The following is a 15,636-nucleotide window of genomic DNA, read 5'->3' as shown; positions in this document are numbered from 1 at the left end:
CCCAATAATTGCTTCGATCAGGGTGCGAATGGAAGCTTGTTGACGGATCCGCAAATTGTTGTTGGTGAATCTGATGTCGCAACCGTGCTTTTTTGGTGATGTTGTTGTATATCAGGTTACAATTGTGTGGCTGAAGATGTTGTTCTCACGAGATGACGATGAAGGTGCGTCGCGAGTCGGAAGTTCCCGCGTTGTGAATCTGTTGTGGTCCAATGATGAATTTGGTGTAATTGTTCGGATCCGAAGGTAGTTTGTGGTGATGGTTGTGATGAGGTTAGATGAAGTTAGTTGTGAAGTTGAGGGAAACTCCATGGTTTGTTTTTCAACTTCTGCAATTAATGAAATATGGAGAGTAGAAAATTGTTGTAACGGTGCTTTCAATTTGTTAACCTCCATTGAACACGGGAAGTTAGATAGAGATAGTAACTGTTGGAGGTTTTTAACGTGAATTGAATTGATGAAAGAGTATAATTTGAAAGAAGATGATGTGGAAAATTATGGTGAGGGTTGCTGATGTGGACAGCCCAAATGATAAGAAAATGGTAGACTCTTCTTATATGATAGATTCTTTATAATAAATAAATGTTTAATTGTATAATTAAAAGAAAATAAAATCTTTCTGAAAATAATTGAAAGATACAATCTTTAGTTTATTATTTTATTATTGTACAAATAGAAGATGTTGACACATAATTTATTATAGTAAATTCATATTTTTATGCAAAGATGTTTAATATAGAGATAGATGTTTAATTATTGTTATTATATCGGTTAGGACAACTCGAAATACTCAAATATTTTTTAAAAAAATTGGTACACCTATTTATAATAGTTCAACCATTTTCAATAATAAATCAAAATTTTCTTTACCATAAAAATTATATAATTATTTTTCATTAGATAGTTAATTTATTTATTTTTACTAATAATTTGTTCACTTATTTTTATGTTATCATAACTTCATTTTTAAACCATAAATAATTATAAAATAATAATTAGATTAAGAAATTTTATCCTGTGACTCACACGGGTATGCATACTAGTCATTTAATTAATTCATAAGTGAAACAACAAAAGAGCACCGGGTAAGAAAATTATATTGAAACAAAATATTCTAAAACATATATCTTTATATATAAAATTGACCGATAATTCGTGAGCTAATTAACTATATATCATATAATATCTATTTTTTAAACATAATCAATAATTAAGTATATTAATTAATTAAAAAGTTGTTCTTATATATATATATATATATATATATATATATATATATATATATATATATATATATATATATATATATATTAGTATGCTTTATTAATTTTTTAATATATAAAGCATACTCAAAAGTCAGTTTTTTCATTATAAATCAATTAACAAAACTAATTAATTAACATTTTCTCTTATAAATCAATTAACAAAACTAATCAATTAATCAATTTTTTCATTATAAATCAATTAACAAAACTAATTTGATTAAAAATTTGATTTTTTCACAAAGATCTATCTTTTACTAAAAAAAAAAACTAATAATACTGATTGATTAAACTTTTTTTTCTGGAGAATAGATAACTTTATTCCACAAAAACAGAGAAATACAGTCGATCCTACAGGATCCAGACAGTTCACAACAAAACCAAAACAACAAAACAAATCAACAAATAACAAAGCACCCTATTTGCTACTCAAAGAATCAACATGATCTCGAAGCTTTTTATGCCCTATACTACGAATGATAACAATCTGTTGAATCTGGTCCAGGATATTAGCTCGGTCCATAAGTTTGTTGTTAAAAATCACATCATTTCTTGCTCTCCATATAGCATAAGTTGTCTCTGCCAGCACCATTTTCAGGAGCAATCTTTTCCAACCTTTTTTTGCCAATTCTTGAATCAACCACTATTTCTCATTATTCCAATTATGTCCACTATGTGTGTAACCAATCCGTTGAAGCATAATATTCCAGATTTCAAGAGAATTTCGACACTGGAAAAATAAATGGTCAATCGATTCCACAGCTGTACAAAAATTACAAGATGAGTTTGTGATGATACCAAACCTCTGCATTCTGTATTTAGTAGTAAGTCTCCCCATGAACAACAACCATACATGGAATTTCGCTCGCGGTCTTGCTGCATTGTTAAAGAAAACTACATGCCATTCAACCATTTGTTTCTCTCCCCTCAATCTATGGTATTGTTTAGATATAGCAAACTTATCATCCTGCAGAATATCTAGCCAGTCAGGGATATGCATACATAGCTCTCTACTCTTCATAATTCTCTTCAGAATCCATGAACAATCTTGAGGAGGATTCCAGCCTTGGATGTCTCTGCCTTTGACATAATAAGCATCCAGCCACTTTACCCAAAGTTTGTCCTTCTTTCTTTGGATATTTCACAAAAGCTTCAGCATAATAGCTTGATTCCATTCAGTCAAAAAGTTTATATTCAATCCTCCAGCATTTTTTTGATAACAAACTATATCCCAAGCTATGGGAGCTTTCTTGCTATTGCTACTCTTTCCACTCCATAGGTACATTCTGCAGATGCTCTCCACATGGTTGATTATCTTCTTTGGGAGGGGGAAAACCTGCATCCAATAGGTAGCCACAGAAACCAGCACACTTTTAACCAATTGACTTCTACCTGCAGCACTCAATAGGTGGGCAGTCCAGTGTTGAATCCTAGCAGTGATCTTGTCCACAAGTGGTTGACATTGATTGATACTAAGTCTTCTACTAGATAGGGGCACTCCTAGGTATTTGAAAGGCAATACACCCTCCTCATACCCTGTGATATTCAGAATAGTATCTTTCTCCACTTCATTTGTACCACCAAAATACACCTTGCATTTATTGGGATTTGCCTTTAGACCCGTGGCTTTGGAGAATTTGCTAAAAACCTGCATTAGCAACTGAATAGAAACAGAATCACCCCTAGCAAATAAAAGTAAGTCATCTGCAAAGTAGATGTTTGTGATCTTCAGTCTGGCACATTTTGGATGAAAGTGGAAATTAGGATTGTCATTCAACTTTTCTAGGCATCTATGCAGATAATCCATAATTAATACAAAGAGGGGAGATAGGATCTCCCTGTCTGAGTCCTCTTTTAGCTTGAAGTCTCTTACTAATCTGACCATTTATTGTGTACTTATAGCTGACAGTAGTGAGGCAAAGCATGATCCAGTCTAAAAAATCCTTTGGAAATTTCAACTCTTGCATAATGTGTTTTAATGCGACCCATTCCACAGTGTCATACGCCTTCTGCACATCCATTTGAATAGTACATCTAGGTGATAGATGTTTTCTATTATACCCTCTAACAAGCACATGAGCAATTAACATATTGTCTTGAATATTTCTACCAGGTACAAAGGCAGACTGGCTCTCATCCACAATATCACCAATAACATTTCTTAACCTGTTAGTGAGGATCTTTGAGATAATTTTATATAGGGTAGAATAACAGGCAATAGGTCTTAGATCTTTAACACTCTTGGCTTCCTTTGTTTTTGGAATCAAAGTAACCAAGGAGCAGTTGGCTTCAATATAAATTTTCTTGTAGCAGAAAAAATCCTGAATTTCCCTAATCACATCATCTTTGACAATTTGCCAGCTCTATTTAAAGAAACTAGCACTATACCCATCTATGTCAGGTGCTTTGCAGTCTCCAATACCTTTTAAAGCTTGCCAAATCTCATTTTCAGTGACAGGGACAATTAGCTTATTAGCTTTCTCACTACTCAGAACAGGGCCTCTCCTTATAGCTTCAATGTCCACATGAATCATGTTGGTTGTATTGGTCCCAACCAGGTTTTCATAGAATTGGATAATCTCATCTTCAATTTCCTTGAAATCTGTCAGCTTATTTCCAGTATTGCTCTCCAATCTATTCAGAGTAGTTTGTTTGTTCTTTTCTTTCAGATTTGCATAAAAATATTTGTTATTTCCATCCCCCAGCTGAATCCAGTCTATCTTGGCTTTTTGAATTAGAATTTTCTCCTTAGTTTCAATCTTTAACAGCATTTCATCTGTTCTGTCCTTCACATTTTTCATAACATCAGCATTGAATGGATCCTTTTCCAATTGTTCCTTTGCTAATTGTAACTTGTCTCTGCTATACTGAATGTTTTGGCTTCTTTGGAACATCTTTTTGTTGAGATTTCCTAAAGGACCTTGAAGTCTCAGTAACTTTTGCCAGACCACATACATAGCTCTCCCCTGTATATTTGTATTCCATTTATTTCTCACAATTTCCATAAAGTCAGGATCTGCCCCTGTACAATTCAGGAACTTAAATCTATGCCTGATTTTATGAACATTCCCAGTCTTCTGCAGTGTAAGCCTTAGAGGATTTTGATCAGAAATGTGAGGTTTAAGAATCTCTAAATCACTATCAGGGTATTTTAAGAACCAGTCTGTGTTACATAAAGCCCTATAAATTATTGAATAGATCACCCTTGTTGTGTGCTTATTAGACCAAGTATAAGGGCTTCCTCTAGTATCATGTTCAGTGAGACCAAGAGTTTGCAACATACTTTCCAGATCTACATATTCATTACTCTGTACCTCCTTTCCTCCAATTCTATCATTGATTTTCAGGACATTGTTAAAATCTCCAATGATAAGCCAAGGCCCCTTTATGCTCCTACTATATTCCTCTATATCCTCCCATAAAATCTTTCTTTTGGTGATTTGGTTATGAGCATAGACAACTGAGAGATAATGAGCAAACTCACCAGTAAGATGATATACTTTACAGTGTATGACTTAATCAGTAGAGGGTATCACTTTCAGGTCCCATCTAGTTGGATTCCACATGAGCCAAATCCTACCATTTTCATGGTTCTTATAATTGTTAATGTACTTCCAGTGTCTTCCCAGATTATTCCTCACATGTTCAGCATTATTGACTTTAACCCTAGTCTTTAAGAGAGCAATACAGCTAACCTGAAGTTGCTTGAGATGGGCTCCAATCTCACTGCTTTTGGCCTTTTTATTGAGCCCTCTTGTATTCCAGCTAAGTATCATTTTTCCCACTGGTTCCACCCCTCTCAAAGCATTCTCCAACCTTGAGGGCATCAAAACCATTTGTACAGCTAATTGTTGTCTCTGGGGGGTATGAGCAGGTTTCTTTCCTTTCAATTGACTAGTATTGCCAACTGTCTTCCATTCCTCTGTTGGTGTCGTAGGAATGGTTCTTACTTGTAGTATTACCTGAGGAGGATCCTCTTTAGGTATCTCTGGTTCTTTGTCCAAGGAAGTAGTCTGTTTTGGTTTCCATATGGTTACTCTCTTTGCTGGCAAATCCAATTTTACTCTACATATATGTCCGACTTTATTGCATTTAACACAGAATAGAGGCTTCCATTCATAATCCACTCTCTGTGTCAATTTACCTTCAGTTTCATCTCTGATAACAATTTTCTCCTTTAAAGCCACTGTTACATATACTTCAATAAGAACTCTAGCATAGGAGACTCTCAATTTCCTAGCTGTGCATTCATCCGTCATAAGTGGTTTGCCAATAGCACTCGCAATCTTCCCTATACTTTTATCCCCCCAGAATTTCAGTGGAAGCTGTGGGAATATTACCCAGATTGGGAGAACTCTGGGTACATCCTCCTTCAAAGTAAAATTCGGGGTCCATTCATGTAGCAACACTGGTTTCTTGAAAATTGTATAAGGGCCTCGCATAAGCACTGCATCCCTCTCGTCCTTTGATTTAAACCGAACCAGAAAATACCCCTCTTCATTGTAATACAACTCTGGCAAAGTAACAAAATACCACGCACTTACCATAAACTTCTTCACATCATTCATGGATAATTCATCCCCAACAGCATATAAGATAAGCGCATTTGCCCAGAATTGTATTTCAGATTGCACATCTTGGGATTCAATCACTACCTCAATTTCTCCATCCACCAGATTTGGAGTCGTGTATTCCAATCCAATTCCATTAGTAGGAAGTCTATTTCCTTTAATAACATCCACCCACAGTTGTGGTTGTGCCTCTTATATCTCTTGTTTCTTCGTAATCAAACCTTCGTCGCTTTTCTCCTCTACAATTGTTTCAAGTGTAGGCATCTCCGTAATCTTTTCTTATGGTGTAGGAGTTTTCCTCTCAATAGAGTTTGTTGCTGGCGAAAGAAACCTCACAACTCTCGCTGGTGGAGTCTGCACCGCCTTCTTTTTTGGCCAGCCTCGACCCATCACAAACCTTAAAAGTGTAAATCTAATCCCTCAAGACTTATTCTACTAATTTGATCCCTAGTCCGAAGACTAGGAGTTTAAATCTCCTCAGTAGATGAAACCCTAGAGATAGCTGCAAAAGACCAGATCACTACGCGTAAACTTCTCACCGAAAAATGTTCGCCGGAAATCGCCAGATCTCACCGGGAATATATGTCATTTTTTAAGTAGGATATATTTAACAATATTAAAATTATTAAACTTTTATTTCTTAATAAAAAATGATTTTATATATTTAAAAAAATAAATTTCTAATCAATTAATATACTTAATTATTGATTTTACTTCAGAAATAATTAGATTAATTCCTATACTTTATATATTAAAAAAATCAAATTTTTATTCAATTACTATCGTTTATTTTTTTTCAGAAAACAATATTAGATATTTGAATATGCTTTATATATTAGAAAAAAAATCAAATATTTGATCAATTAGTATACTTGATTGTTGTTTGTATTTTAGGAAAAGTTAGTTTATGTCATAGGAATAGGATAAAATGACACCAAGTGTCCAAGTTTAATTTGACACTAAATCTTAACCCTTAAAAAAAGTATAAAACTGAGGTACAATTCTTTAAGTGTGGTTCTTACTATTTTCCAATTAAAATATGACAAATATACTTAAATATGATTTAGTGAGTGAAAATAGGAAAAACTTGCATACGTGAAAATTATACACTTGTCATATTTTTATTGGAAAATAATAAGAACCACACCTAAAAAATTGTACTTAAATTTTGTCCTTAAAAAAATTGATCAAACGATGATACTAAATAAATTTAAAAAATTAAAAATATATATAGCCTATTTTTCTCCTAAAAAATAGACTATCTATATAACCGTTTGATCGAATACTATTAACAGTTCAGATTTCACGTCAAATTAAACTTTGACACATTGATGTTATTTGATCCTATCCCTATTTCATATGCTTTACATATTAAAAATTAAATATTTTAATCGATCTATATTTTTAACTATTTTTAATTTAATTTAAAGAAAAAGATAAATCCTTGATTATGCTTTATATATTGAAAAAAAAAATTTTAATCAATAATTAGTATACTTATTTGTTTATTATATTTGAGAAGAAAAATATATATTTTTCATATGCTTTACATATTAAGAAAATCAAATTTTTAATCAATTAGTATGCTTAATTATTGATGATTTAAAAAAATAGATCTTAGAGGATTTTTAAATAAATAATTTGTCAATTAGTTTTAAATTTTATATATAAAGATATTTCCTGTTTAAAAATATTTTCTTACAATATATTTCTCTTAGCATATACTTTTTGATTATTTTATACTTGTGATTTAAGATTGAGAAAGGTTAATTGGATTTGGATCTCATAATTTATATTTCTTTCAATCTTAAAGCTTAATAATTTAATTAATCCAACGATGAAGTAACAAAATTGCACATGCTAAGAAATATATATTTAAACAAAACATTTCTAAAAACGAAAAATACTTTGATATATAAAATTAACCGCTAATTGATAGTATATTTAACTATAAATCAACGAATATCTACTTTTTAAAGACAATCAACAATTGAATATACTAATTAATTAAAAAATGCTTTTCTTTCAATATATAAAACATGCAAAATAATCTAATTTTTAATGTATAATCAACAATTAAGTATAATTGATTAAAAAAATAATATATAAAACATATTAAAAAATCTATTAATAGAAATTTGAAAAAAATTAAATCGAATTGAAAGGAAATATTAAATCATCAAATTTTCATTAAAGAGAATAAATTTTGGTGTGAATATGGATGTATAATAAATTTAAAAATTAGGGTTAGCTCCGAGGAATCCTTTAAAAGAGACTAAATATTAGGGAAGATATATAATTGATCTCACTTGATTACATTATAAAATATTCAAAATCCTCCATTCTTAGTTTTTGATTACCATTAATAGCAAACCTTACTTCTTTTCTGTGTTCTCTCTCAGGCTTAGGGATGTCAACGGGGCAGATATTGTTCGGAGGATGCTTCTCCGCTCCCCGCCCCGCCCCCAAATTTAGTCCCCATCCCCATCCCCAATCCCCGCCACGGGGGAATATTTCCCCCCATCCCCATCCCCACAGATCCCCACGGAGATCGAATCTTACGAAAATTTCTACACTTTTTGATCAAAAATATGACACTAGTATTTTGTTATTTTATAAAAAAAATTAAAAATACATCTTGCATCAATAATAAATAAAAAAAAGCAAAAGAACTTGATGTTGCTAATATTTTTTATGTAAAAATAAATAAATAAATAGTAACATAACTTGCTACTGTGCTTCCACTAATTTACTACAACAATACCGATGTCGTCCAACGCAAGTGGTTGATTATGTGTGACAAATCTATAACTTCTAATGACTCTTCATTTTTTAATACATTAATATTTTTCATGTAAAATTATATAATTATATAATATATAAAATATATAAATTAAAATATATCGTCGGAGTCGGGGAATCCACGGGGACGGAGGATATTTTTCCAATCCCCGCCCCAAAGTGTTATCGGGGGAACTTTTCCCTCCATCCCCATCCCCACGGGGAAAAAAATCCCCAACTTCGGATCTCCGCACAGATATTCCCCACAGGGATCTCCATTAACAGATGCAATTGACATCCCTACTCAGGCTTCATCATTCCAGTGAAAATCTAATTTAATATTATTTTAATTACTTAATCCTTTAATTAAATAATTAAACTCGATTCTCCTAACCCCAATCATCACATACACATGCCAAATTCCTAATTCTCAATCAAATGCATATAAAATTCATCTAATTACTTAATTAAAGCACAAAAATAATTAAATAAATAATTTAACAAAAAGGCGTGTTACAGATCTAATAAAACGTCAACTTACACAATGCACCGAATGATGCGGTTTAAGCCGCCCCTACTAAATAAAGACCAGCTCGCACCATTTTAGGTTTTCAACTAATTCCTACTTTAAAACTATTTTTCACTCATTTATTAATTTGGGTATTGGAGCGACAATCTTGTAGGTCCACCCTCCAACCACCGCACTAAAATAAATTGGCTTAATTGCAATTTTGGTCCCCTATTATTCTTTTTTGTGAGTTTTAGTCCTCCTATTTTAAAATCCGGAATTTTAGTCCCTCTATTTTAGTTTTTAGAGGATTTTGGTCCCCTGCAAATCCAAAGGCAATTTTAAATGAAATGGAACTAACATTAATGACATGTTCAACATAAATCTTAAATAAAAATAGTTTTTTTGAACAAATCACTGTTCAACAAATTGCCTTCGAATTTGCAGGGGGACCAAAATCGTCAAAAAACTAAAATGTAAGGTCTAAAATTCCGGATTTTAAAATAGGGGGACCAAAACCCAATAAAAAGGATAATAAGGGACCAAAATTGCAATTAAGCCAAATAAATTAAACAAGGCATATTAAACATTTTTATTACATAATTAATATGACAATTAATTAAATTTATAACAAAAATTAATTATAAAATATTTTAAATAATTAAAATAGGTGAAAAAATAATAAAAAAGAAATAATTGTATATATAGTTCAAGAAGGGAACAAAGTTGAACAATATTATCCCTCCGAATATTTACGAACAAAAGATTTCAAAATCTTATAATAAATGAAATGACATATACAGAGTCTTCCTCCATCTTAAATCGTCATCATTTAGTTCCGTCTTAAATCGTCATCATTTAATTAATTCAAAAGTGAACAAAAAAAAATAAAAAGTGAAACAACAAAAGAGCACATGCTAAGAGAATTATATTGAAACAAAATATTCTAAAATATATATCTTTATATATAAAATTGGCTGGTTGGTGAACTAGTTAACTATAAATCATCTAATATCTATTTTTTAAACATAATCAATAATTAAGTATATTAATAAATTAAAAAATTATTCTCTTATATATATATATATATATATATATATATATATATATATATATATATATATATATATATATATATATATATATATATATATATATATATATATATATATATATATATAATTAGTATGCTTTATTAATTTTTTAATATATAAAGCATACTCACAAGTCAATTTTTTCATTATAAATCAATTAACAAAACTAATTAATTAACATTTTCTCTTATAAATCAATTAACAAAACTAATAAATTAATCAATTGTTTCATTATAAATCAATTAACAAAACTAATTTGATTAAAAATTTGATTTTTTTTCGCAAAGATCTATTTTTTACCTAAAAAATAACTAATAATACTAATTGATTAAACTTTTATTTCTTAATAAAAAATGGTTTTATATATTTAAAAAAATTAATTTTTAATCAATTAATATACTTAATATTTGATTTTACTTCAGAAATAATTAGACTAATTCCTATGTTTTATATATTAAAAAAATCAAATTTTTATTCAATTATTACCGTTTATGTTTTTCAGAAAACAATATTAGATCTTTGAATATGCTTTATATATTAGAAAAAAATACACTAGGTGTCAAAGTTTAATTTAACATCAAATCTTAACCGTTAAAAAAATTAATTAAATGGTGATACTAAATAAAATAAAATAATTAAAATATATAGCTTATTTTTCTCCTAAAAAATAGGCTATCTATATGACCATTTGATAAGTACTATTAACGGTTCAGATTTCATTTTATCCTATCCCTATTTCATATGCTTTATATATTTAAAATTAAAGATTTTAATCGATCTATATTTTTAACTATTTTTAATTTAAAGAAAAAGGTAAATCCTTGATTATGCTTTATATATTGAAAAAAATTAATTTTTTTAATCAATAATTAGTATCCTTATTTGTTTATTATACTTGAGAAAAAAATATCTATTTTTCATATGCTTTATATTTTAAGAAAATCAAATTTTTAGTCAATTAGTATGCTCAATTATTGATGAGTTAAAAAAATAGATCTTAGAGGATTTTTAAATAAATAATTTGTCAATTAGTTTTAAATTTTATATATAAAGATATTTTCCTTTTTGAAAATATTTTGTTACAACATATTTCTCTTAGCATATACTTTTTGATTATTTTATAGTTGTGATTTAAGATTGAGAAAGGTTAATTGGATTTGGATCTCATATTTTATATTTCTTTCAATCTTAAATCTTAATAATTTAATTAATCCAACGATGAAGTAACAAAATTGCACATGCTAAGAATTATATATTTAAACAAAATATTTCTAAAAACGAAAAAAATACTTTGATATATAAAATGAACCCCTAATTGATAGTATATTTAACCATAAATCAACGAATATCTACTTTTTTTGAAGACAATCAACAATTGAATATACTAATTAATTAAAAAAATGCTTTTCTTTCAATATATAAAACATGCAAAATAATCTAATGTATAATCAACAATTAATTATAATTGATTAAAAAAATAATATATAAAACATATTAAAAAATCAATTAATAAAAATTTGAAAAATATTAATTCAATTTAAAAGGAAATATTAAATCAAATTTTCATTAAAGAGAATAAATTTTGGTGTGAATATGGATGTATAATAAATTTAAAAATTAGGGTTAGCTCGAAGGAATCCTATAAAATAGAGTAAATATTAGGGAAGATAGTTGATCTCACCTGATTACATTATAAAATATCCAAAACCCTCCATTCTGAGTCTTTGATTACCATTAACAACAAACCTTACTTCTTTTCCGTGTTCTCTCTCAGGCTTCATCATTCCAGTGAAAATCTAAGTACCTACACAACAACAAGGTTTTTTGTTATTTACTTTTGGTATGCATTATTTTTTTTCCGTGAATCTTTTTTCTCAAAATACTATATTTGGAATTACTAATTGGTAAAATCACCATGGTTACATGTATGAATGTTTGGTATTTTATTATTCGTATTATGACTTTTTATTTCTTCTACTATAATAAGATGCGGTTCCATTGACTTTAACCTAAGGATTTAATCCTTCATAATATATCACAACTTTGATGATTATCTGGTGATATAACATTCTTTCTATGAAGCTGCAAGGAAAATATAATTCAGTTTATAAATGGCATCTACACCTGGACAAAAAAATGAAGGGACAATTGCATCTAGGTTGAGATCAAGTTCTAGAAAGACACTCCAAACAAAAGGAGTTGAAGGTAATTTCACATATTTTCTTGTTCTGTTTAATGTCTAATTCCCATTAACAAAGTTAATTTTTTGCTACTGTGATGATAATAGGTAAGTCATGTCAGTTAGAAAAAGAAATCAAAACTGAAAAGGTTACAAAGAAGAGGAGTTGTTCTGATTCTAAGACTAAAGATTTATCTTCTAACATCATCTTGAATACTTCTGGCAAAGAAGAGGAGAAAGACAATAAACCTTCATCAAGTAAACAACAAGCTACTAAAAAACCAAAAACACAACAACCCATACACTATATTCGATGGGAAGGTACATTCCACTCACACTCATTAATCGATCATACATGTATTTTTTTTTTTTTAAATTGTATGACATGATTTATGAATGTTTACAGGCATTGAAGACACGAATTCTCAGTGGAACTGTGATATGTGTAAGCTTGATTTAGCTAAAGAGGAACAAGAACGTTCAATTCAACATGGAGATGAATTGCAATATTATTTATTATCCTCGCAAGGGAGAGAAGATTATTTGAGTGGTACTGTTTTACCAGAAGTTGTTGTTCTTCCATGCAGGCATGTCTTCCACATCAAATGTTTATCTGCATCGCTCCAGCTCACTTATGTCACTGATCCTTCGTGTCCAAATTGTGAGAAAAATACTTGCATGAAAACTAACACAACATCTGATTTAAGGAACAACTAATCACTATTTTTTATTAATTAAAAAAATAATAATAAAATTTTCTCTTTCCTACTTTATTTTTTTGGTAACTTCTCTTTCCTACTTTAGTGTAACCACCACATGAATTCAATTAAATAAAAAAATTAAAATTAAAATTTTCTCTCTTATTAAATATTTTTAAAAGTAAGATTTTATATCTATTTTCATGCGAGTATTTTGTGATATTGTTATCACACCACTTTAAACTTGAACCTTTGCTTATAATTTTATAAATAAAATTAATGTTCTTTTCTTTTCTTCTAAATTTACTTGCTAGTTGAATATTTGATTCATAAGTATATTTTTATACATGTTCTATTAGTGAAATTAATCAATTTCGTTAATTTTCAATATATAAGAACTTATATTATAGGTAGTCCATCAAAGACCTCACTATTTTTTTAAATCTTAATTATTTGATTGTTTTGTAAAAATATCACACAATTGAATATTGAAAATCTATAGAATCTTACCTTGAACGACAAATAATTATTTTTTAAAGATTTTTTTATCATTTTCCTTTCTATCATTCTTCATCTTTATCACCATCTTTATACACCTTCACTACTATATGATATTAAAACATATGTGATAGTAAAAGAAGATCACTAATCTCAAATATAAAATAGTGGAATTCTTACAATCTCCAAAGGCTGGGTACTTCCATTATATGTTGAAAGTTAGAATGAGGAGGAATCCTATCAGTACCAACATGTAGAGGGAGGGTGGATTTAACATTAAATTGATATCTTGGTTATGATTTGTAATAGGATCTAAGATAAGATCAAATTGTAGCTTCTATGAGAGGTGTAACAAAATCCAAAAATTCAATATTAAATGACAAAACATTCATGCTAATTCAATTTTTTTACCTATAAATAATTCAACTATATATTTTATATTTAATATTTTTAGTTTGTTTTCTTTTCTCTCAAACACATATAATCACAAAGCACCACCATCACCATAACAACATCATCGGCGATAATTTTCTTTCTTATCCACATCTTAGATATAAACTTTCTATTTTATTCACATCTTAGATCCAATATGAAATAAGAATCTAGAGATCAGAAATCATCAACTTGAGTTATTAGCTTGATTTTGAAACACGAGGAATGAAGGTATGGAGGAACGCATCAATAGATAATTTATTTTTGTTCATTCCATTTTTATTATTGTTTATAAAGGTGAAGATGACGATGCTGTGTTTTCTTTTTAATAATAAGAGTTTTGTTGAAATAATATTTTGAGATTTTTGGATTTTAAAGATGATAGTGGAAAAAATTGATTTGGAAAATATTTATCTTTTCCTTTTTATCCTTCCTCATCTTCATCATTGTCTTCATACACATTCATCAAAAAACTAAAAAAATTAAAATCTAAAATTTTTTAAAATAATTTACACTATATTAGAGCTGTCAAAATGGGGTAACCCATATGGGTCGTGAGTAATTTATTAGACCCGCATAATCATAATTTTAAAAAATATATATTAATATTTATATTATCTTGCTCTAAAATAGTAGATTAATTTTTATCACCACACTAAATTTTATCTCTATTCTATTCAATATTTCTCTTTTAAATATTATACAGTGATATAATCAACATTCTTTCATCTTATTATATTAATTTTTCTCTTATGTTAAATATTCAAATATTATTTTATACAATTTAGACATATATAGTATTTAGAAACACATTATAGTATTTATAAGAGATAATATAGTACTAAAAATGTATTATGTTTAAAATAATATACTTTTTAACTATATTTATAATGAATATTATGGAGTTTTTATTTTAATTTTTTAAATAAAAAAGTCTGTTTAGGGTCTGATAACATGAAGTCCATCAAGGTCTGGGCTCGGGTAGTAATTCTCGAGCTCATATTACAAAGGACCTTTTTGGCCCAGTTTTAAAAAATCTAGAGCCCGCCATGGCCGGCTCATTTAGAGCCTGTAGTCCATTTTAATAACTCTACACTATAGGATATCAAAAAATATGTGGTAGTAAAAGAGGATCTCTATCCCAAAAATAAAATAGTGGAATTCTCAAAATCTCCCAAGGCTAACAATTTTTTTTACTCTCGTCATTTCACACCCTATTCCAAAAAACAAAAAAATTGACACGGTTAATAAAACCCACAAATTCAACTTGAAACGACAAAACCTTCGGGCTAATTAATTTTTTTCTATAAAAACAATACACACATTTTTAGGGTATGTTTGGTTCGAGATAGATTGAAGAGAGAGGAGAGGAGGGGGGAGATCTCTCTCATGAAATGTGTTTAGTTCAATTTTTAGGAGGGGAGGGGATGAGAGCAAAATCTCTCCCAATAACACTTTTTGCATGCCCCTACATCGCGGGAATTCGGAACGAGGGGAGGGAATGTGAGTTTTGATATTTAATAAATTAATATATTTACTAAAATATTCTCAATTTTATTTTAGTATTTTAAAATTATTATTTTATTTCGTGTGCATGCTTTCCCTTATTTGTG

General features: G+C 29.0%; 1 protein-coding gene across 1 annotated transcript; it reads right to left on the bottom strand.

Moving 5' to 3' along the window:
* Nucleotides 1–2,403: 2,403 nt before the first annotated feature.
* Nucleotides 2,404–6,097, bottom strand: LOC131632512 (uncharacterized). Its single transcript, XM_058903259.1, has 5 exons — nucleotides 6,055–6,097; nucleotides 4,843–5,988; nucleotides 3,651–4,722; nucleotides 3,079–3,428; nucleotides 2,404–2,966 (listed from the first exon to the last, which is right to left on the bottom strand). The coding sequence occupies exons 1-5, from the start codon at nucleotides 6,095–6,097 to the stop codon at nucleotides 2,404–2,406; spliced, it is 3,174 nt and encodes a 1,057-aa protein (XP_058759242.1).
* Between the last annotated feature and the right edge of the window lie 9,539 nt (nucleotides 6,098–15,636).

The sequence above is a fragment of the Vicia villosa genome, unplaced genomic scaffold (genome assembly GCF_029867415.1).
Source record: "Vicia villosa cultivar HV-30 ecotype Madison, WI unplaced genomic scaffold, Vvil1.0 ctg.000951F_1_1, whole genome shotgun sequence".
Taxonomy (NCBI): Eukaryota; Viridiplantae; Streptophyta; class Magnoliopsida; order Fabales; family Fabaceae; genus Vicia; species Vicia villosa.
Note: the sequence above shows the minus strand (reverse complement) of the source record. Positions and strands in the feature narration are given on the sequence as shown.

Excerpts from the sequence above, each read along its gene's own strand:
- LOC131632512 (XM_058903259.1), bottom strand. The coding sequence starts at position 6,097 with ATGCCTACACTTGAAACAATTGTAGAGGAGAAAAGCGACGAAG. Across the intron at positions 4,723-4,842 it reads TTATAAGAACCATGAAAATG|TTGTCTATGCTCATAACCAA; the intron begins GTAGGATTTGGC and ends ATTATCTCTCAG. Across the intron at positions 2,967-3,078 it reads AGATCCTATCTCCCCTCTTT|ATGACTTACTTTTATTTGCT; the intron begins GTATTAATTATG and ends TCTACTTTGCAG.